Source organism: Scylla paramamosain, chromosome 4 (genome assembly GCF_035594125.1).
Source record: "Scylla paramamosain isolate STU-SP2022 chromosome 4, ASM3559412v1, whole genome shotgun sequence".
Classification (NCBI taxonomy): Eukaryota; Metazoa; Arthropoda; class Malacostraca; order Decapoda; family Portunidae; genus Scylla; species Scylla paramamosain.
In genome coordinates, this window is record NC_087154.1 from 13025245 (window position 1) to 13052288 (window position 27044).

General features: G+C 40.6%; 1 protein-coding gene across 3 annotated transcripts in view; it reads right to left on the reverse strand.

Annotated features, from left to right (window-relative positions):
• LOC135099748 (inactive hydroxysteroid dehydrogenase-like protein 1) overlaps positions 1-27044 on the reverse strand; it is a 145431-nt gene that overhangs the window by 109814 nt on the left and 8573 nt on the right. For all 3 annotated transcript variants that reach the window (XM_064002254.1, XM_064002253.1, XM_064002255.1), the window contains exon 2: positions 16819-17047. In XM_064002254.1, the coding sequence (XP_063858324.1) occupies positions 16819-17047 (229 nt within the window). The remainder of the gene's footprint in view (positions 1-16818; positions 17048-27044) is intronic.

The following is a 27044-nucleotide window of genomic DNA, read 5'->3' on the forward strand; positions in this document are numbered from 1 at the left end:
ACTTTTGATATGTCTAAAGCAACAGCAAAAATTTTCACCAAAATCTCTAAAAGAGAATGACCAAGACTCAGTAAGGAAAACCAGAAGACCACCAGTAGAGTAGCCTTGATAACCCATACTGGTTGTAAAGTGATGGATGTTTAAGAATCTTCCTATTGAGGATAGATTCAAAAACTTTAGACAGGTAGGAAATTAAAGCAATAGGACAGTAGTTTGAGGGATTTGAACAATCACCCTTTTTAGGAACAGACTGAATGTAGGCAAACTTCCAGCAGGAAGGAAAGATAAATGTTGACAGACAGAGCTGAAAGAGTTTGACTAGGCAAAGTGCAAGCACGGAGCCACAGTTTCAGAGAACAATAGGAGAGACCCCATCAGGTCCACAAGCCTTTTGAGGGTTTAGGGCAGCGAGGGCATGGAAAACATCATTGCAAAGAATTTTAATAGGGTGGAGAAGAGGGAGTATCAGGCCCTGAATCGTCCAAGGTAGAGTTTTTTTTAGCAAAGGTTTGAGTGAAGAGTTCACCTTTAGAGATAAGTGTGATAGCAGTGGTGCCATCTGGTTGAAATAAAGGAGGGAAAGAAGAAGAAACAAAGTTATTGGAGATATTTTTGGCAAGATGCCAGAAATTACAAGGAGAGTTAGATCTTGAAAGATTTTGACACTTTCTGTTAATGAAGGAGTTTTTGGCTAGTTGGAGAACAGACTTGGCATGGCTCTGAGCAGAAGTATAAAGTGCATGAGATTCTGGTGATGGGAGGCTTAAGTACCTTTTGTGGGCCACCTCTCTATCATGTATAGCATAAGAACAAGCTGTATTAAACCAAGGTTTGGAAGGCTTAGGTCGAGAAAAAGAGTGAGGAATGTACGCCTCCATGCCAGACACTACCACCTCTGTTATGTGCTTAGCACACAAAGACAGATCTCTGACACGGAAGCAGTAGTCATTACAAGGAAAATCAGCAAAATACCTCCTCAGGTCCCCCAGACTAGCAGAGGCAAAACACCAGAGGCATCTTTAATTAGGGGGATCCTGAGGAGGGATTGGAGCAATAGGACAAGATACAGATATGAGATTGTGATCGGAGGAGCCCAACAGAGAAGAGAGGGTGACAGCATAAGCAGGAGGATTAGAGGTCAGGAAAATGTCAAGAATGTTGGGCGTATCTCCAATACGGTCAGGAATACGAATAGGGTGTTGCACCAATTGCTCTAGATCATGGAGAATAGCAAAGCTGAAGACTAGTTCACCAGCATGGTCAGTGAAGGGAGAGAAAACCCGAAGCTGGTGGTGAACATTGAAGTCCCTAAGAATGGAGATCTCTGCAAAAGGAAAGAGAGTCAGAATGTGCTCCACTTTGGAAGTTAAGTAGTTAAAGAATCTCTTATAGTCAGAGGAGTTAGGTGAGAGGTATACAGCACAGATAAATTTTGTTTGAGAGTGACTCTATAGTCGTAGCCAGATGATGGAAAACTCGGATGATTCAAGAGTGTGGGCACGAGAGCAGGTTAAGTTGTTGAGCACATAAATGTAACATCCAGCTTTGGATTGAAAATGAGGATAGAGAAAGTAGGAAGGAACAGAAAAAGGGGCTACTGTCAGTTGCCTCAGACACCTGAGTTTCTGTGAGGAAAAGGAGATGAGGTTTAGAAGAGGAGAGGTGGTGTTCTACAGATTGAAAATTAGATCTTAGACCGTGAATGTTGCAGAAGTTAATGAAGAAAAAGTTGGGGGGGGTGGTGTCAAGACACTTGGGATCGTTGTCAGAAGGGCAGTTCGACCCAGGGGCACTTGTGGTCCCCTTCCCAAATGGGAACTCCGAGACTGGTGTAGGAGTCGCCATGATAAACTTTGGAATTTTGAGTAGAGGGTGTGTGTTATTAGGTGCTTGTAGTTTTGTGTGGAGAAAGTTGTCTTTAGAGGCCAGGCTGTGACTGCCCCCTTGTGTTGTGCGACACAAAGGGAAACATTCAGTAAGGTTCTGTGGTAAGTTCTCAGCACCCCCTGATCCAGTGCTTTAGACCTCACTAGGAGTAATTATCGTTTCAGCAGGTGCCTACTGCCTCCTCTTCTGACATATGTCAGTATTTTTTAACTTTTTATTGTGCCCCTTATGTTATTTTTTGCTCTTATTTTTAAAATTATATCTTTTTATATTGCACTAAATATAATTATAAATTTTAGCTTGAAGATGCCTTCTGTGAAGGTGAAACATTACAAGTAATAAAGTGAAGAAAAGAAAGAAATCTGGATACTTTCTGTGCTCACCTCTATAGTGTCTTGGAACTTTGTCATCTATTTCATATTTTTCTTGCACTATTTTATCTTCAAATAGCTCTTTCCAGTTCATTTTTCCACAAAATTTATTAAGCTCTGCAAAGTTTGCCTTAGCATAGTTCTGTCTCCCACTTATGTATTGTTCTTTCCTGTGCAATACTTTTTCCTCCTGTAGTACTATTTCTATTATCACATGATCGCATCTTCTTATTGAACTCAGACAATGTATACTTTCTGGGATTTTTGTAAACACAAGTCCAACTGTGATGGTTTTCCTCCTCTACATCTCGTAGGCTCATTTACCCACTGATTCATTGTATTCTCCATCATGGTTTGCATAAGTTCTTTGCTCCATGACCCAACATTTTCTTTTACTTCCATCTCTTCCCAGTTAATTCCTTTAGTGTTGAAGTCACCTACTAAGAGCACTTTATTACTATTCCTTAACATTTCCTCTATATTATCTTTTGTTTCTAGTTGCATACTTTTATATTTATTAATCTCCCATGCATTAGTTTTTGGTGGTATGTATGTCACAATGATATTTTTTTTTCACTCCCTTTGATCTTAATCACAACACTCAGTGTTTCTCCCAAATTCCACTTCCTCAACAACAATATCCTATTTTACCAATATCATCACTCCTCCTCCTCCCTTTCCTTTTCTGTCTCTCCTCCATGTGCTATGTCCTTCCTTTGCAAATCCCAACTTTATTTCTTCTTTTAGTTTGGTTTCTGTTAAACATACCACATTTGGTTTATCGTTCTTTAAGTAGTCATTAAGTTCTAATAGGCTTGACACCAAACCATCTACATTAGTATACATAATCTTTAAACTTCTGCTTGGTGATCTTGCAAGGCATCTTTGTGCCCCCATTTCCTCACTCTCATGTCCACAACTTTCCAGGTGAATCTTTTCACTTGTTCTTGTGTTCTCTCCTCATTTTTTGACTGGGCCTCTACTCCCAATTCTTTCAGTTTACTTCTCTCTTCTTCATTCATGTCTCTTTTTATCCATATTTCCTTCATTCCTTCTATTTTTGCCAATTTCCCTACTCTTTGCAATACATATTCTGCTGCTGTTTGTGACAAGTATCTTATTTTCATTGGTCATATTCCATTTTTGTCATACTTTCTGATCCTGTAAACCTTTTCAATTTGTTCAACCATCCCCTCTCCTTTCTCCGCCACTTCTGCTATTACTTCCTTAGCCCTTTTCATTTCTTCTTTCTCTCTATTTTCATGGGTAGGTTCTTCTCCTTCACCTCAAATACTACCACACACACATCTTTCTCTGTACTGTGTCTCTCAAGACTACTTTTTCCTTTATTGTTTTAATCACTTGCTTTTCCATGTCCTTATTGTGTTCCTGTTGCCTTATCATCTCCTCTGTGTCCACTTTTTGTTGTTTTCTCTCTTCTTTTCAACTTTTGACTATCTCTGTCACTAACTCTTTCACTTCTCCAACCCTAACCTCTCTCTCTCTTTTGCAAAGTTTTCTTTAATTCTTCAATTTCTTCCTCAAGATTCTTGATTTCTTCCCAGTACTTCTTGTCTAAATCCACTATTTTTGTCACCTCTTCTCTCAATTCTGTTTTCTTTTTCTTTTTCCATCTCCCTCTTTTTCATCTCTATTATATCACTGGATATCTTTTTTTTACATTGTCACCACCCACTTCTCTTTCTTCTTTCCACACCTTTACCATCACTGTTAAGTTACATATTTCATCTCATATTTTCACATTTTCTTCTTCCATTTTCCACATTTGTTTATTTGTGTGAGCTACACTGAGATCCTCTTCCTTGAAGCCCTCAAAAATATTTGGGTTTTTGCCAGCCGCCAACCTCCCTGTTGATATCACCAACCACCAGTGTTTACCTTGTATTACTCTCTCATTTCTCCCTTTTGGCTACTCCTCTAGTAACATTTCCCCTTCCCATGCCCACAGCTCGCACAAGATCCTATTGTGGAGACAGGACTCAAAACTTGGCCCCCCTGCACAATCAAACCTAGGTAGGTCCTTCGAGCTTTTGTGATACGTCCAATCAGCTGGGCAGTGTGTGTGTGTGTGTGTGTGTGTGTGTGTGTGTGTGTGTGTGTGTGTGTGTGTGTGTGTGTGTGTGTGTGTGTGTGTGTGTGTGTGTGTGTTTACCTAGTTATATTGTACAGGGCATGAGCTAAAGGTAATTTTGTTCTGTCTCCTTAACTATATTTATCCAGTTTCTCTTTAAACATGAGTACACTGTTTGCCACAAATACCTCTTCCTTCAAATCATTCCAATTTCAATAGTTCGATATGTGAAGCTGTATTTCTTGATGTCACTTGAACATCCACTCTCCTTTATTTTCTTCCCATGCCTACTCAGCCATTTCTCTCCATCCTCCATCTGTGGTACCAAGTAATTTCTGTCTATTCTTTCTATAGTTTACTAATTTGTACATTGTTATCAGGTCTCCTCTTTCTCTTCTCTCTTATAGTGTTGGTGATCCCATCTCTGGAAGTCTTTCTTCACAGTTTAAGTCTTTCAATTCTGGAACCATCTTTGTCGCTATCCTCTGTATTCTTTCCAGTTTCCGTATATCTTTTTTCTATGTAGAGCCCAAACTACTGCTGTGTATTCCAGTTTAGGTTGTATCATGCTTGTTATAATTTTCATCATCTATTTTCTTTATCTAAATAGTTAAACACCAACCTAATGTTTGTTAACAAGCCAAATATTCTGTTTCTGTGCCTTTCAGGTGAAAGTGCGTCCTGGATCATTACTCTCAAATCTTTTTCCTCATTAATTTTCATTAAAATTTCTCCCATCTTGTAATTGCATGAAGGTCTCTTTCTACTTTTTCCTATTTCCAACACAGAATTTTCTGGCATTAAATTTTAGTTTCTATCCTTGGCTACATACATGTATCTTGTCAATATCCTTTTATAACCCCCCTGCAGTCATTTTCATCCTTTATTTTCGTTATTTTTATATCATCAATAAAAAGGTTTACATAACTATTTAGATCCTCTGTAATATCATTTACATTTACGTGAAACATAAAAGGTGCCAGCACAGATCCTTGCAGTACCCCACTTGTCATCCATCAATCTCAATGTTGCTCCCTTTAGTCCTCCTTCTTTCTCTAACTCTCACATAAGGCTTTTTGTGAGGAACTTTATCAAATGCTTTTTTTGAGATCCAGTTATACCACATCAACCCATTCATCCCTCTCTTGCACTCTATCTATCACTCTCGTATAAAAGCTCAGTAGATTTGTGACACAGGATCTTTCTTTCCTGAATGTAGATTGCTTTTCTGTAATTATCTTTTCACCTTATAAATATTGCACCCATCTATCTTTAATTACTACTTTACAAAGTTTCCTTACAATACTTCTTATGACACTGGTTTCTAATTTAACAGTTCCATTTTGTTTCCCCCTTTATATATTGGGATTATGTTAGCTCTTTTCCATTCCCTTGGTACTTTTCCTTCTCTCAACAAGCTGTTAAATATATCCTATATAGGTTCCTCCACTGGTCCCATAGCTTTTCTAATATCAAGCTCTTCCAGCAGTTTCTTGATTTCTTGTCTCTTTACTTGTATCTCCTGTATTCCCTCATTCTATGATACCACTTTTGATGCCACAAAGTCAGTTTCCTTTGTAAACACAGACTGAAAACTCTCATTCATTGGTTCCCTTGACTCAAATTCTTTCTTCTCTTTTTTACTTATTTATGTCATCACTATGTTTCATTTTTCCATTTACATATATGTAGAAAAGTTTGGGTTTTTCATTGCATTTACTTAATAGAGAGAGAGAGACATCTCTCTCTCTCTCTCTCTCTCTCTCTCTGTTCCTTCCCTCCCCCTCCCTCCCTCTCTCTTTCCTGACATCTCACCCATCCCTCCCATTTCCTCCCTCCCTTAACATATCTCACCCATCCTTCCTCCTTCCATTCTCTCTCTCTCTCTCTCTCTCTCTCTCTCACACACACACACACACACACACACACACACACACGTGAAAATAAGACTTAATACCCAAGTGGCAGCCGAATACATCCTGAGAAGAACGAGTTTGTTAAGAAAGATAGAGGGTATGAAGGATATATATATAAGAAGAGAAATGAATGAGGAGAAAAGAAACAAGGTGAAAGAGTTAAAAGAGGAGGCCAAGACAAAAAACGAAGAGAGAACACAGGAACAGGCAGAAAGATATATATGGAGAGTGATAGACATGAAAATGAGGAAATGGTGGTTAAAGAATGCGGAGCAAGAAGTAAGACAACAAAGAGAGAACACAAAAGAAATGGGTCCACAATAAATAAAATTAAAGTTATGTATACAAACATAGATGGATTAGTGTCCAGCCTAAGGGAACTAAGAGATTATTTACATGAAAGGAAACCAGAAGTGGCATGCATTACGGAAACAAAACTATCAAGGGAGATTAATGTTGAATTTGAAGAAGAAGGATATAACATATGGAGAAAAGATGGAAAGAATAAGGGAGGGGGAGGAGTGATGATTCTAGTAAGAAAAAACATCTTGATAGAAACAGTGGAATATGGTGAAGGGAGGTCAGAAACATTGAGTGTGGAGATCAAGATCCAAGGACAAGAAAGCAGAAAAATTACTGTTGCATACATGCCTCCAAAGACCAACACTTGGGTGACTGATGATTATAAGCACATGCAAAGCGAGTTCATAAAAAGTATAGATGACATGCTAAAGATAAGAAACAAGGTGTTACTAGTAGGAGATTTTAATAGCAAAGAGATAAACTGGGGGGAGATGGAGGTGACAGGGATTGCCAGTACATGGAGTGAAGAATTTTTACAGACTATGATGGTAAACACGATGGATCAATGGGTGAAAGAAAATACTAGGTACAGAGGGGAAGATGAACCATCGCTACTAGACTTGGTTTTTACAAAAAAGCCAGAAAATGAACCAAGTATAGAATATTTGTGTCCAGTGGGAAAAAGTGATCATGTGAAGATGGAGATAAAGATCAAAGAAGAAGTGCCAAAATTCAATGAGGAATATAAAAATGAGAGAAAAAATTATGCTAAGGCAGACTTTACAGGGTTAAAGAAATTCTATGGAGAGCTTGATTGGAATAATTTATTAAGAGGTATGGAGGTGCAGAAAAAATATGAAGTGTTTTTAAGCAAGTTTAGAGAAGGTGTTGAAAGATATGTGCCAAGATATAAGGTAAAAGAAAATAAGAAAGTGTGGTTTAATGCAAAGTGTGCAGAGGCAAAAAAGAAAAAGGAGAGGGCATGGAAAAAAATGAGGAAACAATGGAATGAGATAAATAGAGAAGAATACAGGACAGCTAGAAATGATTATGTTAAAATAAGAAGAGAAGAAGAAAGAAATTTTGAAAGAGATGTAGTTGGAAAGTGTAAAGAAGAACCCAAACTTTTCTATAGATATGTAAATGGAAAAATAAAGCATAGAGATACTATTACAAAGCTGAAGGAAAATGGAGAAATTTATGAAACCACACAAGAGATGGTTGAGATACTGAATAAAAGCTTTAAGTCTGTATTTACAAGAAAAACTGTCTTTGCATCACTGGGAGATGAGGAACAACAGAAAGGAATAGCAAACATACAAGTGGAAAGAAAAGAAATTAAAAGACTACTGGAAGAGCTAGATACTAGGAAGGCGATGGGGCCAGACGAAGTAAATGGATGGATATTGAAAGAATGTAGAGAGGAATTGGAAGAACCAATATGGGAGATAATTAACAGTTCTTTAAAGGAAGGAAAAGTACCAAAGGAATGGAAGAGAGCAAATATAGTACCGTTATACAAAGGAGGTAATAAAATGGAACCACTGAATTACAGACCAGTCTCACTCACGAGTATTGTAAGTAAACTCTGTGAAATAGTCATTAAAAACAGATGGGTGCAATATCTTGAACAAGAAAATATAATAACAGAAAAACAATTCGGTTTCAGGAAAGAGAGATCTTGCGTAACAAACTTACTGAGCTTTTATACAAGAGTAATAGATAAACTACAAGAGAGAGATGGCTGGGTTGATGCTGTCTATTTAGATCTGAAAAAAGCTTTTGATACAGTTCCACATAAAAGACTCGTATGGAAACTGGAACATCGAGGAGGGCTAAAAGGAAAAATACTTAAGTGGATGAAGGATTATCTCCAAGGTAGGGAAATGAGTACAGTTATCAGAGATAATAAATCAAGTTGGTGCGAAGTAACAAGCGGAGTACCACAAGGGTCTGTGTTGGCACCTATAATGTTTCAGGTCTATATAAATGATATGACGGTGGGTTTAAATAGCTACATTAATATGTTTGCAGATGATGCAAAATTGATGAAAGTAATAAAGAACCAAGAGGATTGTGAGGAACTACAGAGGGATATTGATAGAATTTATGAATGGAGTAAACGATGGAAATTAGAATTCAATATAAAGAAGTGCCATGTAATGGAGATGGGAAGAAGTAAAAGGAGACCTTCATGGGAGTATAAGATGGGAGGTATCACAATACCAAAGAGCAAAGAAGAAAAAGACTTGGGAGTAATAATTCAAGACACGCTTTCACCAGAAAAACACATCAATGGAATATTTGGCTCTACATATAATTTGCTAGCAAATATCAGGGTGGCATTTAATTACCTAGACAAAGAAATGATGAAGAAAATCATAACACACATGATACGTCCCAAACTGGAATACGCAGCAGTGGTATGGTCTCCACACAAAAAGAAAGATATAAGGAAACTGGAAAGAATACAAAGAACAGCTACGAAAATGATACCTGAATTGGAAGACCTAAGTTACGAGGAAAGACTGGAAGAAATTGGATTACCAACACTGCAAGAAAGAAGGGAAAGAGGAGACCTGATAACAATGTTCAAATTAGTAAATGGCATGGAGAAGATAGACAGAGATGACCTAGTTGTAAAAGTGGAGGAAGGAGATAGACGTACAAGGGGACATATGAAGAAATTAAAGAAGAGTCATTGTTTGGGAGATATTAAGAAATACAGCTTTCCGCATCGAACGGTTGAAATATGGAATAACTTAAAAGAAGAGGTAGTTGCGGCAAAGAGTGTGCACGTTTAAAGAGAAATTGGGCAAATTCGGGTATGGAGACAGGACTAATTGAGCTTTGGCTTGGACCCTGTATTATACAACTAGGTAAATACAACTAGGTAAACTAGGTAAATACACACACAGAAAGTGAGAGAGGGAGGGAGGGAGGGAGGGAGGGAGGGGGGAGAGGGAGGGAGGGCAGGGGGAGAGAGAGGGAGGGAGGGAGGGAGGGAGGGAGGGAGAGAGAGAGAGAGAGAGAGAGAGAGAGAGAGAGAGAGAGAGAGAGAGAGAGAGAGAGAGAGAGAGAGAGAGAGAGAGAGAGAGAGAGAGAGAGAGAGAGAGAGAGAGAGAGAGAGAGAGAGAGAGAGAGAGAGAGAACTGATTGAGAATGAAAATGGATGGAAGGAGCACAAATGTGAAGAAAACAGATGGAGCAAAAATGAAAAGGAGTAGATGACAGGAAAAGAGAATACTTACTTCTCAATACATCCCCTCTCCCTCTAATTCTTCACTCCCTCCTCACTGTTGCTGGTTATATTTATTCTTTCTACTTTCTCCCCGTCCTCCCATCCTCTTCCAGTTGCATCCTGCCCACTGTTTCAGAAGGACGCAGTTTTTTCCACTCCGCTTGTTTACATACATGAGTGGCTGCCCTCTAAAGCAGAAATCTAAAGTGGTTTTGAGTGATCATGCCTACTCAGTGGCTACTGAGGGAGGTCTAGGCTTGATTTGCCAACCACAAATAGCAGGCCTTGATAGTTTAGATGACAAGAGCATGCAACCCTGCCCAAGCCTCTTAACAAAGAGTGGTCGGCATGTGCTTGTCCCAGCAGGACAAAGCCACCGAGGATCTTCTCATGGTGGAAGACAGCTTAGCTTCCCTGGAAGACATGGACATTGCTGAGGACCCTCGTCCCGCACCATCTACCCAGGGTAGTCAACAGAATACTGCCACTACCGACCAGCCTTCTCTTAGATGCACCTCTGCTCCTGCCCCAGACTCCAGACAAAGACACTGCCTGCTGTTCCCCCCTGGCCATGGAAAGACCACCAGTGAATTGTTCAGCTGGTTTGCAGCCTTGCTCAAACAACACCCAGACCTGTAACCACTCTACCAGGAGGGAAGGAACCAGCCTACATCACGGTGAGCTCTGAATCCTCCTTTTATACCACCCTGGTGAGTGAAGGCTTCATAGGCATTGTTATGGAGTGCCCTGGTGAGGAGGGCACTCATGTGGTCATCATACATGGTGTGTTGACCCATATTAATGTTAACCTTATTGAGGTACCATCTGGCTTTCATGGGCTCAAGAGGAGGATGGTGGGGCAGAAGCCAAGGCCTCAACTGTTGGGCATGGTGACGGGGAAGGTGCCCAGTGAAGTGCATCTCCTGGGCCTTGGACGTTGGCATGCGGAGCAGTACACGCGAGAGCTGGACCCATGTCACCACTGCAGTCGCTGGGGCCACAAGGAGTGGCGTTGCCAGTCTGCTCCTCAGTGTAGGTACTGTGCTGGTTCCCACAAGTCAGTGCAGTGCCTGGACAAGATCAAGGAGGGCACCAAAATCCCTCCTCACTGCTGCAACTGTGGGGGTGATCACAACACCCACTCCACCCTCTGCACTGTCAGGCCTTCACCCCACAGGAAGCCTGCCACTGATGAAGTGACTGGGTCCAGACTCATGTTCCGCCAGGCTCCACCTCCTCAGACCAACACTTGGACAAATAGGCATTCATTCCTGTCTGCTGCCCCTCACCTGCCCAAGCCTCCCTGCTCTATCACTGGCACTTCCGCTGCACCTGCTGTGTTCCTGCTGCTGCCACAGCACATTGCTACAGTGCCCTCTGCATCTTCCACAACAGTGCTCCAGCTTGGAGGCACTCAGGAGCTGCCTGCCACTAACTCCACCCAGCACCTCATGGCAGTGGTGAACGCGCTAGCTGCTAAAGTGGACAATCACTCCGAAACAGTCTTAGCCCTCAGTAATCAGTTTGCCACTTTTAAGAAGCAGCAGCAACAAACAGTGCCTGGTGGGACGCCCCTGTGGCCCCCACCCCGTGTCCAGTCAGTGACGCTAGGTAGGACCAGGGAGACAGTAGCATGTGCCTACAGTGTGTGTGTGACCCACCCCAGGCAGAGGACAATACTGCAGGGCAGTGTGCGGGTGCCGCTGCACCCTCTCTGAGGAAGGCTGCCCCCACCAAGCCAGTCACAGGAGCCATGTGACAACCCCGGGGCCCCTCGGGGCTGGCTCCTGCTTCCCCTGTCTCTGTGGACAAGTCACCTGAGGCAGACCATGATGGGGATGCCGCCGGTGAATGAACGTTGGTCACCTGCAGGAAGAAGCACTGCTCCAGCCCCCTTCCAGTCCCAATTGCCAGGCCTGAGCCAGACCAGGGATATGTGATGTCAGCCCTGCAGACTCTGGTGGAGCAGATATCTCGCCTGACACTGGACGTGGACAACCTAAAGACCCAGGTGCAACACCATCACAATAAACGCTAAGACCTTCCACACCTTTCATGTCCTTCTCCATAAGCCTAACATTATTGCCTTACAAGAGGTAGGGCCATGGGTGCCTGAGCTGTGGGGTTATGCCTCCCACATCTTCAGTTGTGGTGACAGCAGTAATCGGGGGATGGCTACTTACATTAGACATGGGATTCCGGTTACTTTCAGGGAAATGGGGGTCACCGAGGGTATTAAAGTGAATATTGAAATATTGAATTTATTACTGTTTGCTTGCACACCTTGTGGTGAGGTAATTTACTTGGTAAATATGTACATTCATGCTGGTGCCTTAAATGTTGCAAATTTTCCTGATTATCTCCTTGAGGAGAGCAGACTGTTATCATGGGTGACCTTAATGCTAGGCATAAGGAATTAGGAAGCCATTTTACCACCAATGCTAATGGTGTGTGCTGGAAGGCTTTCCTTGACACCACAGATACAGCAGTGATCTCTGGGGAACATGCACCCACACATGTACATGGAGGAAGACTTGACTATGTAGCCCTTATCAATATGCCAACATATACTGCCAAAAACCCTTCTTGTCAGGTCTTTGCTAAGTGACCACTTCGCCCTGGAAATGACCTTCCTGGTGCAGTCCACCCCAGCAATGCCCAGGAAGCGCCTGACGGTGCCACCATCTAGGATGGTGGGCCTCGTCATCCATGTGGTGGTGTGGTACTCTGCCGTGAAGGGCTCTTTCACTGACGCAGAGGCACTGTACGATGGACTGCTACACACCATCAAGGGATTCATTGCGACTCCAAGGGTTCTGGTAAGGAGCCATGCTCCATGCTGCTGGACTTATGCTACCAACCCTGTGATCCTGAACTGCCAACAGATGCTTGCTGCCTACCAGAGACGTTGGCAGCTTAACCCAGTAGACATGGAGTCACAGGATGCTATGGTTACTGTGGCTAGACACCTCACAGATCTGAGGCAGCAGGAAAGAAAGAAGAGCTGGGTCTCCTTCCTGGACCAGGTGCGCAGGACCCAGTCACTCCGGGAGGTGTGGCACCACGTCAATAGTGTCCGGGGCAAGCCCAGGCATTAGGTGTGTGACCCTGATCCTGCCGGCAGGGCACGAGAGCTCGTCCTGCAGTGGAAGGAAGCCTCGTTCTTCTCTGGCCTTCATGTGGAACACCAGGAGGTGCTCAACCGGCAAAGACCACAAAGGATGGAGTTGATTTGCCACAGTGTTTCTCTGCCAGATGACACCTGTGTGCCTATCACGCATGAAGAACTTCTCTCAACAGTTAAATTAAGCAAGTCAACAGCTCCTGGCAAGGATGGCATCACCTGTGACATCCTCAATACCTTCCTGGAGGTAAAGGTAGACAACCCTGTCTTAGACCTATTTAACATGTCTCTCACTGCAGGCAAGCTTCCCCACTCCTGGAAAACAGCCATTATCATCCCAATCCCCAAAGGTGATGGCACCTTTTGCCCCATTTCTCTCACCAGCTGTCTGTGTAAGGTGATGGAACAGGTAATATTGAACAGGCTTATATATAAGGTGGCAATGTACATGGCTTCCTAAAAGGTCATTCCACAAGTCATTGTTTTGTTGAGTGCCTTATAAATAAGGATACTATCTGCAGAGCTTTCACTGAACTCAAGGGTGCCTTCAACAGGGCCAACAAAGATGTTATTATGGAGGAACTCATTCTCAAGGGTGTCAAAGGTAGATTATTAGGATGGATCAGGGACTATTTGTACAATAGAACAGCAGAGGTTTGGTTTCAAGGTGCAGTCTCTTCTGAGGAAGTCTTTGAGCTTGGAACACCACAGGGTGGAGTCCTTAGTCCAATGCTTTTCAATGTTTTAATGGACAAAACTACGCATTGTTCCTTCCCGCAGGGCACCCAGATCCTCATCTATGCTGATGACACACTCCTCCAATGCCCCACACCCAGGATTCTCCATTTAGCTCTGTCACAACTAGCACCATTGTGTGTTCAAATGGGACTTGTAATTAATGAATGTAAAACCAAATTTCAAGCCAAAGGGAAGGTTTCACAACCGTCCACTGTAAATAATGTTCCCATCCCTAGAGTTTATACACACAAGTACTTGGGTGTTCAACTGAGTTTCAGGAAGTCACTCCATGCTGTACACTATGTTCGAGACCTCTGTCTGCCATGGCTAGTGCCACTTCGACTGCTAGCAAACAGGGGCCTGGGAGCTGGCATTCCAGTCCTAAGGATGTTCTATGTATCTGTCGTATGGTCCCTCATTGACTACACAGCCCCTATTTTAATACAGTTTAGTGCCACCCAGCTCCGTCCACTGGAGCTTGTTCAGAATGAAGCCATAAGAATAATTTTGGGATGCCCCATGACTGCACAGATTGAGGTCCTCACAGCTGAACTGCACCAGATGAGTATTATGTGCAGGATACAGGAAATTACTTGTCGTACTGTTGGTTGGATCCTGTGCACAGGCTTCGACTCTCTGAAGCACACTGACCACCCCCATGTATCATGATCCTCGGACTACTACAACTCCATACCTCAGGAAGATCTTGGGAGTTCTTACAAGTGTAGGTATAGCCAAGGCCTGTATTAACGTTGTTATGTCACTGCTCCAACCTGTTTGGAACCCTCACCATGTCAGTGTTGATATTCACTCACTGTCTCAGCCCAAGAGGGACTGGCTCCCTTATGTGCTGCAAGACATGTTCATGACTAAATTGTCCAAATACCCCCATGTTCAGGCTATTCATGTTTATTGTGATGGATCAGTCAATGGCAGCAGGTCCGGATATGGGCTGTTTATCCGCGACTACATTTCTGCCAATCACTACACTGACACTGAGGTTTCCAGGTGGCTCCTTGCACACATGTCCTCCACTAGGGCAGAACTGTATGCTGTTCTGAAAGTGCTCCATATAGTGGCACCTCTCCATAAGGATGAATACTTCTTTGTTGACAGTCAGGCTGCACTATATGCTCTCCAATCTGTCTCCTCCATGAACTGTGATCTAGTTAATAAATGTCTTGATCTCATCCATGCTCTAGAAGGTGCTGGTGCCACGGTCCATTTCACCTGGATACCCTCTCATGTGGGTATCCCGCTTAATGAAAAGGCAGACCGCTTTGCTCAATGTGCCCTTCAGGATGACACAGAGGACCCTGGCGCTGAGTACACTCTGGGCTATGTTAAGAGTAGCATTAAGGACTTTGTACACAGTAGCATTAGTGATCAGTTGGAGCTTTGTTGCCATAGGGGCAGTGGCAGTAGTCTTCACTATGTATGTGTCTTCCAGAGCTGTGCTTACACCTATGGGAGACACACTGCATCACATGACAGGGTGGCAATGAGGCTCAGATTAGGCTATAAATACTTTTGGGAAGTCAGTGCTTCTCCTGGTGTATGCTGTGTGCTATGTGCTGCACCAAGGGGACACACTGTGTCATTGTGTCACAGAATGTCCTCTCATTGCTAAATTTAGGCTGCAAGGTCAACATGACTTGTATACCCTCATTGACCATTTCTTAGATTCAGCCACTCTCAGGGATATACTCAAGGAATATCCTATGTTTGCTCCCAGACTGTAGGATATTTATGCAATAAGGTGTGCAATATCTGTATTTATTCATTTACTTATATTCTTGTAATGTATACTATCTATTTTTATATTTTGATACTCTACCCTTAAGTCTTTACCCAGGGGGTGGATGGCTAGGTCCATCCTCTTCCTTTGTTGTATTTCATTATTAATGTAACAATAAATGTATCAATCAATCAATCCCATCCTCTTCCTTCACACTTCCTTGCCCCATGTATTCTCCTTCCCTGGTTATGTCCCTTTTTCCCCTTTTTTCTTTCCTCCCACTTCCTCTTCCATCTTTTCTCAAACCTCCCTCCCTGTCACTTACCCTCTCCTTTATCTGTCAGCGTTGAAGTTCTCTCCCCCCTCACTCATTCTCTGTCATTTTTGCTTCATCCTTTCTCACTCTCATATAATTCCATTTTCATTCTCAATCTCATTCTATTTAGCAATCTTCAGGATTGTTCTTACTTTTAGAGAGAGAGAGAGAGAGAGAGAGAGAGAGAGAGAGAGAGAGAGAGAGAGAGAGAGAGAGAGAGAGAGAGAGAGAGAGAGAGAGAGAGAGAGAGAGAGAGAGAGAGAGAGAAAAAATTGGTGTGGTATGTAATATGCTCTATTGTATCGTACTGAGTAAGCATCTCTCCTCACATTCCTCCCCCCATCTCTCTCTCCCATTTCCTTGCATAATAGTAGCACTTCCTCATACAATTTTGTGTTTTCTGTATTCCATACTGTATGTACTTCTTCAAATACTTTTACTGTACTACCTGTATTACTTGAACATATAAAACAGCAATAATAAAACTATTAAAATCTTAATATAAAACTCTGTAGAACTCATGAAAGCTGTATTCACTAAAATTAATAATATTGTTGTATAAAACTACATTACTTTGTTAAGGCACCGTTTACTAACATCTTAAAATTTTCATATAAAACTTCATATCTTTGTAAACATCCACTTAAACAAATAAAATTCCTACTTAAGGTTACATGTAAGGCACAGTTTAGTAAAATTTTCAAAATCTATACATATGTAATATATATAAAAACTGCATACAATCCAAAAATGGTAACATTTATTAAAATAATTAAACTATTTGTAATAAAATGCACAGGGTTAAACACCATGTTTTTACACATGAAGACTTTATGTCTCCCTTTATACAATGACCTGTGTGCAGTCTTCCCCTCAGCAGTAGTGCCTTCATATGTAGGACAAGACAGTTCCCCTTACAGGTTTATACACTTGCCAACATCCAGTAACCCTCAGGCCCATTAGATCTCACACAATCACATGTACCAAAAGATCCTTTCCTCAAATCATCCATTAAATCAAGGAGGTGGTGTATAATTATATTCTTCTTTATTCAAGTCATTCCCATTAGTCTTCACATACACACATACATACCTGCCCATGTTCCATACTCCTTTGTTAAGTTTCTCTTGAACAACTTGGGCCAGATATGAGTTCTCACACCTATCAAGAGATCCCATGCTGCTGCTGCAGAGATCTTCCCAAGGTAAAGGATGCCCACCAAGGACAGTGCTTCTTCCACTCTCCTGAGTTTTAGCAATACATCTCTCAGGAGCCACCTGGCTGAGTCCACTGCCACTGCCATTTCTGTGGGACTGACAGTCTGGAACAATGAAATAATAAACAATATATTTTTTTTTTCAGGTAAGTCTTCATAACCTACTCTGCTGAATCATTTGTATCTATCTATCTGTTTACCTACATCTAAAGGCTCTTCTTCAGAAATCCACATTAAGGAGATGGCCTTGAGTTTTACAGAACAGGAGCTGATTTGCTATAAAAAAGGAAAAAAAAATGTATAGGTACACCTGTAATCACATCAGATCTAATTAATAAGGATTTATGTTGTGGTTATATTAGCTACAAGTGGTTTTCAATGGCAGGTTGGCCAGACATGTCAATGTTCTAGGGCCAAAAGCTGAAAAAAAAAAAAAAGGTACACCTGTGATCACAGCAGATCCTATTAATAAGGATTTATGTTGTGGTTATATTAGCTACAAGTGGTTCTCAATGGCAGGTTGGCCGGAGACATGTCAATGTTTTAGAGCCAAAGGCTGGAGTTTTTATACCAGCTGTCACCTCATACCATGCCCACTATGAGCAGGATTTTTCCCACCATCAACAACACACCTCATTTATGCCTAGACAACTAAGCAAACTCAAGTGAGGGCATTATAGAGGCACACAAATTCCTAAAACCCTAGACAAGATTACTCCACCACCCAAACATTTCTGAGTGCTCTTCACAATTGGATTTATCCACAATTGAGCTAAAAAAAATCAGGTACCTGGGTCAGTAATCAAGATAGGATGATAAATACATGGTTCAAAATTTGATAAGGATATATATATATATATATATATATATATATATATATATATATATATATATATATATATATATATATATATATATATATATATATATATATATATATATATATATATATATATATATATATATATAAAAGAGAGAGAGAGAGAGAGAGAGAGAGAGAGAGAGAGAGAGAGAGAGAGAGAGAGAGAGAGAGAGAGAGAGAGAGAGAGAGAGAGAGAGAGAGAGAGAGAGAGAGAGAGAGAGAGAGAGAGAGAAGAAAGAATACATAAGACCTCAAATAGAGTGGTAGATTAATTAAATAGACTCCATAATCAGATTGTTAGTGCTGAGTCATTATGGAGCTTTAATAGATCAGACAAATTAATGGCCACATGTAGGTATGAAAGCTTCCTGCAGCTTCCTTTATCTTTATTACGTTCTTATGTTGCCACTCAATGACAAATGCCCAACTGCTTCTAAGAAGGAAATTCAACTTGTATTAATGAATTACTATCACCACTTCCAGAACATAAGCAAAATTTACAAAATTATATCAAAAACATCAATTTAAACTATATTAAGTTACTCTTCATCCAAAAAAATTACCTAACTAGAATCTAATGACATTATAACATTAGTGATAATAGATTCAACAACTGGCATATGACATGAAAATCAGTAATCTCAAATTATGACAAGCAAAGCCTCATGGAAGACTAGTTCAGAATATCACCATGGTTTAACAGAGAAAATAGCATGCAGTATCAACAGATGCCATATTTTTCAATCAAAACAAGAAATTAAAGATTATGATGTGCAGTTAGAAAAGTATATGCATACAATGTGTCAAGGATGTTACCATAGAGGGATAGGTAGTAATCAGACTCTTTGTTGAACATCATGGAAGTTGTGCTTTGTGCACTTAGTCTGAGAGACTTTCCTGTTTTCTGTCTGATGAAATATTGCCAACTACCGCACAGCTCTCTGCTTCCCACTCTGCTGCTTCAGGAGGTGCTGCTGGCTAACATATAACAAATGTAGAAATAACATCCGTGTTTGCATCAACACTACATGATCAGGATGGTACCTGCTGTTGTGCTAGCTGGTGATATTTCAAGAGACAGAGAAAAAGAAAGTCTCCTAAACAAAATGAACAAAGGACAACTTCCATGATGTTTAACAGGAATTTGATTCCTTCCTATCCCTACCTACCTATGGTTACATCCATCTTTATATTTAGATTGTGTTGTATCTAAAATTTTCCCAGTAATGCAGATACTGCAAGTATAGTAAATATGATCCTTGGTTTTAAAAACTTTCCTTCAAGAACAAAGACATAACTAATTTTACCTAATTCTACCTGATATTATCAGGAGTAAGAGAAGAGTTTTTTGTTATCACACCATGTAAAATTAAAATTCTTTTATGGGCCTAAGGTGATTCCTTCCTTGTAGAATAAATATTGTAAGGGAGAATTTTATAAAAAATAAAACCCAATGTAGCATTTTAAAACACTTAAGAGAACTGACCCTCAAGTATATAAAATAAATTTCTAAATTAGTGAAACTAAGTTACTCCAGAACACCGGTTCTTAATCTGTGAGTTGTGACCCCTTCAGGTGTCATTTTTTTTTTTTTTTTGGGGGGGGGGGTCACAAAGGGTTTAGGAGAAAGTAATTTATTTCATGTATTTGAGGTGGCCAGCTGCTAAAAACATCAACCACAACCAGTCCCTCAGTCAGATCATAGCTATGGTGGTGGGACTGGATGTGTTTTGATCCTGCTATTTCCTAGGCACTTTGCATTCCAGTTTCACACAAGGGAACAAGTTAAGTTGTTTCAGAAAATGTTGGATTTTGTTCATAGGGTGTAAGCTTTCCTGCATGTTACACCATATTTACAACTTCTGTAATAAATTCCAAGTGTGTTTATAAGTGGAAAGAGCTTGACAATTTGTAATAAGCTTTTCTGATGGCCATCAACCACATCAACTACAACCAGTCCCTCAGTCAGATCATAGCTATGGTGGTGGGACTGGATGTGTTTTGCTCCTGCTATTTCCTAGGCACTTTGCATTCCAGTTTCACACAACAAGGGAACAAGTTAAGTTGTTTCAGGAAATGTTGGATTTTGTTCATAGGGTGTAAGCTTTCCTGCATGTTACACCATATTTACAACTGTAATAAATTCCAAGTGTGTTTATAAGTGGAAAGAGCTTGACAATTTGTAATAAGCTTTTCTGATGGCCAGTCACATTGGTTGCACTGGTCACTTCACTTATCAGAACAAAGCAGCATTGGAGATTTCCTACAGAATTACTCTAAAAATTGTGCAGACCAAGAAGCCTCACACCAATGGTGAAGGTCTGATAAAAGGTTTATTCACACATATAAGTGGTGTATCAGTGTTGCATCTGCTCAATCTGTCAGTCAGTGAAAAAAAAATCATTACTTTAAATTCAACCCTACATTCTGGAAGTAACAATGGCAATTCTTGGAGAACAGCTGGCACACCAGTTGAAGGAAATTTCCCTTCCAAATGATACACAGTCAAAACTCGGATCTTGGACAAGAGTGAGGATATTTTGTTACAAGTGGTGACTACTGTGAAGAGTAGTCCTGTGTATTCATTTCAACTGGATGAGTCAACAGATGTTGCAACATGTTCCCAACTTCTTGTTTAAGTTCACTACCTTGACAGGGAAATTATGAAGGAGGAGTACTTGTTATGTGAGCCAGTGCCCACAACAACTCATGAAAAAATATTTTCAAAATCCTAGTAACTTTTCTCCTTAAACATGGACTGACTTGGGAAGCACTTGTCAGTCTGTACAGACAGGCTCCTTCCTTGACTGGTTGCAAATCTGGCTTCAAAGCTTTTGTGATGAATGTCACTCCACGTGTCACATTCACTACTTGTGTGATTCAACATTATGCTTTGGCAATGAAGACTCTCCCACCTGGACTTCAAGAAGAGATCACCAATGTTGTGAAGATTATGAACCATATCCAAAGGAGTGCAACAACTTCAAGGATGTTTAAAGTCCTTTGTGAAGAAATGGGTGCTGATTTCTCTGTTCTCTTGCTTCACATGAAGGTATGTTGGCTCTTGCGTGGTAAGGTTCTGAATCCAGCACTACAACTTCAGAGGAAATAATGATGCTGTTTGAACAAGGCCATACCTCAGAAGAGAATCCTCTTTGTGAAGAGATGCAAGATGACTGTTTTGTAACAAAGGTTGCCTACTTGGCTGATTTCTTCTCTGAAGTGACTTCAAAGAATATTTCACTCCAAGGAAGCCTTGCAATGCTGCATGCAGTTTGTGACAATGCAGCAGCATTCAAGTGTAAGATTCAACTTTACCAGAAAAAAACTCAGGACAGATACAATTCTTCTCTCAGATGATAACTATCCTGGATTTTATGGCAGAAGCTGAATACAGTTTCTGAGAGATCTCAGCTCATCTTCCAGCAATGAATAACGTCATCAAAAGTTACTTTCCAGGATCAGATGACCTCTGTGTTATGTGGATCCCCAGACCCTTTTCACTGAAGGATAGTGCCATCAGTGATATTGATGTTGCTGCGAAGGTAGAATTTCTTCAAATTTGTGAAGATATTCAGTTGAAAGCCAATTTTTCTGAACAAGAGCTTTCTACATTTTGGGCAAAAGTGAAGGATGATTGTCCTCTTCTTTCAGTGTGTGCACTGATCATGTTGATCCAGTCTCCCTCAACCTAACACTACGAGGCTGGATTCTCAGCAATGACAGCACTGAAAATGAAGGAACACCAGCTCTCCTATGCTAAACCTCATATCTTTTCCTCACTGAAACACAAGTGTCTGAGGCAACTGACAGTAGCCCCTTTTCCATTCCCTCCTACTTTCTCTACCTTCATTTTCAATCCAAAGCTGGATGTTGCATCTATGTGCACAATGACTTAACCTGCTCTTGTGCCCATGATCATGAATCTTCTGAGTTTTCACCTTCTGACCATGACTACAGAGTCACTCTCAAACTAAATTCATCTGTGCTGTATAGCTCTCACATAACTCCTCCGACTATAAGAAATTCTTTGACTACTTAACTTCAAAATTGGAGCACATTCTGACTCTCTTCCCTTTTGCGGAGATCTCCATTCTGGGAGACTTCAATGTTCACCAGCAGCTTTGGCTTTTCTCTCCCTTCACTGATCATCCTGGTGAACTAGCCTTCAACTCTGCTATCCTCCATGACCTAGAGCAACTGGTGCAACACCCTACTCATATTCCTGATTGTCTTGGAGATATGCCCAACATTCTTGAACTTTTCCTAACCTCTAATCCTTCTGCTTATCTTCTCCGTTGGGCTCCTCAGATCACAGTCTCATATCTGTATCTTGTCCTATCACTCCAATCCCTCCTCATGATCCCCTAAAGATGAGATGCCTCTGGCATTTTGTCTCTGCTAAATGGGGGGACCTGAGGATGTATTATGTTGATTTTCCTTAGAATGACTACTGCTTCTGTGTCAGAGACCCGTCTGTGTGCTAAGCACATAATAGAGGTGATAGTGTCTGGCATGGAGGTGTACATTCCTCACTCTTTCTCTTGACCTAAATCTTCCAAACGTTGATTTAACACAACCTGTTCTCAAGCTATACATGATAAAGAGGTGGCCCACAAAGGGTACCTGAGCCTTCCATCACCTGAATCTCATGTGCTTTATATTTCTGCCCAGAATCATGCCAAATCTTTTCTCCATAGCCAAAAATCCCTTCATTAATAAAAGGTGTCAAAGAAAGAAAGTATTCAAGATCTAACTCCCCTCATGACTTATGCCATCTAGCCAAAAAAAATCTCCAATAACTTTGCTTCTTCACCTTTCCCTCCTTTATTTTAACCTGATGGTACCACTGCCATCTCATCTATTTCTAAAACTGAACTCTTTGCTCAAACCTTTGCTAAAAACTCTACCTTGGATGAGCTTGTTCCTCCTTCTCCACCTCTCATTCTACTCATTAAAATCCTTCACAGTGATGTTTTGCATGCCCTTGCTGGCCAAAACCCTTGGAAGGCTTAAGGAATTGATGAGGTTCCTCCAATTATTCACCAAAACTGTGCCTCCATGTTTGCATCTTGCCTAGTCAAACTCTTCAACTGTCTATCAAAATCTACCTTTCCTTCTTGCTGGAAGTTCACCTATGTGACCGTTCAAACTACAGTAAAATCCCTCTTATCTGGCATCAACGGGACTGCCGACATGCCGGATACTTAAATAGAAGTGAAATTATGTTCACAATCACCAACCTACACTCATGCATCTTACCATAACAAAGATCAGCTGATCGCCATGCCGCGCGTCGCCACCTGCACTGCCACCTCACACTCACCAACACACAGTTGTAGCATTGGGCCTGTAATTGTGACTCCTTCTGATCTTTTCAAGCTGAACCACTCGTATAACACTTTGTCCATCATTTCACCACGATGATACTGCAGTGTGTGACTTTTTCCGCTCCCTTTGGTTTGTCAGTGGCTTTCATGTAATCCCGCAACTTTTTCGTTTGGGATTTAATGTCATAAATAGTTGATGAGCCCACACCATATTCTGCCATTAGTTGCTATCTGCTTTCACCTCTCTCTAATCGTCGACAAACATCTACCTTCTGCTTAAGTGTAAGCACAACACACTTCCTCTTTTCTACAACTTTAGGCATGATGAAGGCGTCAGGCGATAAACAGTGCACACGCGGGACTGAGTCACTGAGTAAACACAGTGCAGTGGGCCGCGGGTGGCGTGGAGCAGTGCGCTCTGGTGGTGAGGGGACAAAGTATGCCTTGCGCGGGAATTTTAATCGATTTTATGAGTACACATTGATTTTTTATTGATTTTAAGGCTAGGGGAAAAATGTGCCGGATACTTGAAGCTGCCGGATACTTGAATGCTGGATGAGAGGGATTTTACTGTACTAACCTACTGCTTTAAATTTCCGCCTATCTAAAGTTTTTGAATCTATCCTCAATAGGAAGATTCTTAAACATCTATCACTTCACAACCTTCTATCTGATCACCAGTATGTGTTCCGTCAAGGCCACTCTACTAATGATCTTCTGCCAGGGGTAGTACTTATGAAAAGTTATAAGACTATGAATCTGTTATAAGCCATCAAAATGGCAAATATTTTTCATAAATATTTCATAAATGGTCTAAATCAGTCATAAGCGCTATGAAATATTCATAAGTTCACTTTGCCACTATTACTGAGTCAGATATCATAAGGCTTAAGAATTGCCCATAAGCCAACATGGCCAAGCAGCAGCAACAAGTCAGTGTGCACCAACCAAGGGAACTTCATGAGAGGACAGACATTCTCATTGAATTCAGTGATGGTGAACTCACTACAAGATATAGATTACTGGTATTGTTTTTTGTCAGACTTGGTCTAGTCAGTGCTTTTGAGACCAACAAAGAACTCTCTCCAGAGATGTTATAAAGCTTCAATATGTGGCAAGACTCACCTAGAGAGCAAATAGGTTTTCTTGTCCTCTTAGGGTGACTGCAGCAGGGCCAGCTGTGTCCATGTTGTTGTTATTGGTGTTGTGGTGATACAAATATGGTGCTTGAGTGGCGACTGCTTGTTATTGCTCACATTTCAGGCTCCCCTCTGAAGGCAGATCTTGTTCTAGGCACTAATTTTCTTTATTTAAGAGATACAGCATAATTATTACATAAAAAACTATGTAATATATATTTTCACCTTTCTCTGTTTACTAATGTATAATTCAATTACATGTTTCTGCTATTTCTACCAGCTAGCGAAGTCAGCCGTAACTACTTCATTCATAGCCATGACAGAGATTACGAAAAACCCATAGTCCTTACAACAGAAAGCTATGAATTTTTCATAGCTATGAGTAGAATTATGAGTACTTCTTATGAGTTTTTATAAGTACCATCCCTGGCTTTTCCTACCAAGTCTTGGTAAATTCTCTTTTAGAGATTTTCATGAAACTTTTGCTGTTGCCTTAGACATATCAAAAGCTTTTGATAGAGTCTGCACAAAGCCTTGACTTCCAAACTACCCTCCTATGGCTTCTGTCCTTCTATCTGTGACTTCATCTCAAGTTTCCTTTCTGACTGTTGTATTGCTGCTGTGGTAGACAGTCACTGTTTTTCTCCTAAATCTATTAACAGTTGTGTTCCTCAGGGTTCTGTTATGTCCTATTATTCACCAATGATCTTCTAAACCAAACTTCTTGTCCTATTCACTCCTACAGTGATGATTCCACCCTGCAGTTTTCCATGTTTTTTCATAGACATCCAAACCTTCAGAAAGTAAACAGTTCATGCAGGAAAGCCACAGAACACCTGACTTCTGATCTTCCTAAAATTTCTGATTGGGGAAGAGCAAACTTAGTATTGTTCAATGCCTCAAACTCAATTTACCTATCTATTAACTCAACACCACCTTCCAGACAACTATCTTCTCTTCTTCAGTGTTTCTCATCTGTCCTCCTTTTCTACACTGAACATCTTCCGTCTATCCTTTACTTATAATCTAAACTGAAAACTTCACATCTCAGCTCCAGTTAAAACAGCTCCTATGAAGTTAGGCATTCTGAGTCATCTCTGCCAGTTTTTCTCAGCCCCACCCCCAGCTGCTATGTACAGAGGCCTTATCCATCCATGTATGGAGTATGCTTCACATGTATTGTGGCATACCACTCGTACCACTATTTTAGATGGTTGGAATCAAAAACTATTCATCCTCTCCTCTGTCTTCAGCCTTTTTCTCATCGCTGCAATGTTGCACCTCTTGCTATCTTCTGCTATTTTCATGCTAACTGCTCTTCTGATCTTGCTAACTCCATGCCTCCCCTCCTCCCAAGGCCTTGCTGCACAAGACTTTCTACCTTCTCTCATCCCTATTCTGTCCACCCCTCTAATGCAAGATGTAACCAGTATTCTCAGTCATTCATCCCTTTCTCTGGTAAACTCTGGAATTCCCTGCCTGCTTCTGTATTTCCTCCTTCCTATGACTTGAACTACTTCAAGAGGGAGGTTTCAAGACACTCATCTTTCAATTTTTTGATGATTTTCTTGACATCTTTTTTGGGAGTGACACCTCAGTGGGATTTTTCCCTCTTCTTTATTTCCCATGGTCAGAGGGGGCTCTGACAGAGGCCCTCTTATGTAAAAATAATAAAAAATAAAAAAATTATATACTCGTATATATATATATATATATATATATATATATATATATATATATATATATATATATATATATATATATATATATATATATATATATATATATATATATATATATATATATATATATATATATATATATATATATATATATATATATATATATATATATATATATATACAGTGCCTGCAGATGAAATTAGGACGGTTATTTTTTCTGTTTTGATCAAAGAAAGATGTATTCAAAAATATTTTGTGCATCTCATCTCTTTTATTTAGTATTTAGACATATTACCATTGTTTCTCAGTACAAATTTAAGTCTCTGGCACAGACTGAACAAGAGTATAAAAATATTCTTTATCTTCTTATCTTATTTTCTTGATGGCTTCTTTCAGCATGGGAACATAGGGTGTACTGGTGGTCAGTAGGCGTCTCTTTATATATGTCTATACATTTTCAACAGGAGTGAGGTCTGCTGAGTTGCCAGGCCAATTCAAGACTAGAATGCCATTTTCAGCAAAGAAATCCATGGCCTTATCCCTGTGGCAAGGGGCTCCATCCTGCATGAAAACTTTAATCTTCAGATCTTGACGAAGTGAATGCAGATTCTCCCTTAACACTTCTATGTAATAGTCTCTCTTCATGCTTGTACTTTTAGGGAGAAAATACAATCCTCCCTGACCACCATAACCACTGAAACATCCCTATAGCATGATGTAGGCCAGATGCTTTATGGTCTTCACTGTGAACTTTGGATCATACCTGTTGAAGTCTTTTGATTGCCATACTGTCTGTCCAACTGACCTGATGACGTGAAAACAGCTTTTGTCAGAAAATACCACATGTTCCCAATCTTTAGCAGTCCAGTCTTTATATCTCCTTACAAATGCTAATCTTTTAGCCTTCATGTTGGCAATCAGCATTGTTTTTTTGTGCTGCATAACGTACTGGGAGTCCAAGGCAATTCTTCAGTAATTCTGAATTGTATAGATAGATATATCATCAGTAATTCATTATTCTCAGTCTTGATTTCCCTGGCAGTGACAAAAGGCCTCACTATTATGATTCTTCACAGAAGGTTGTCTGTG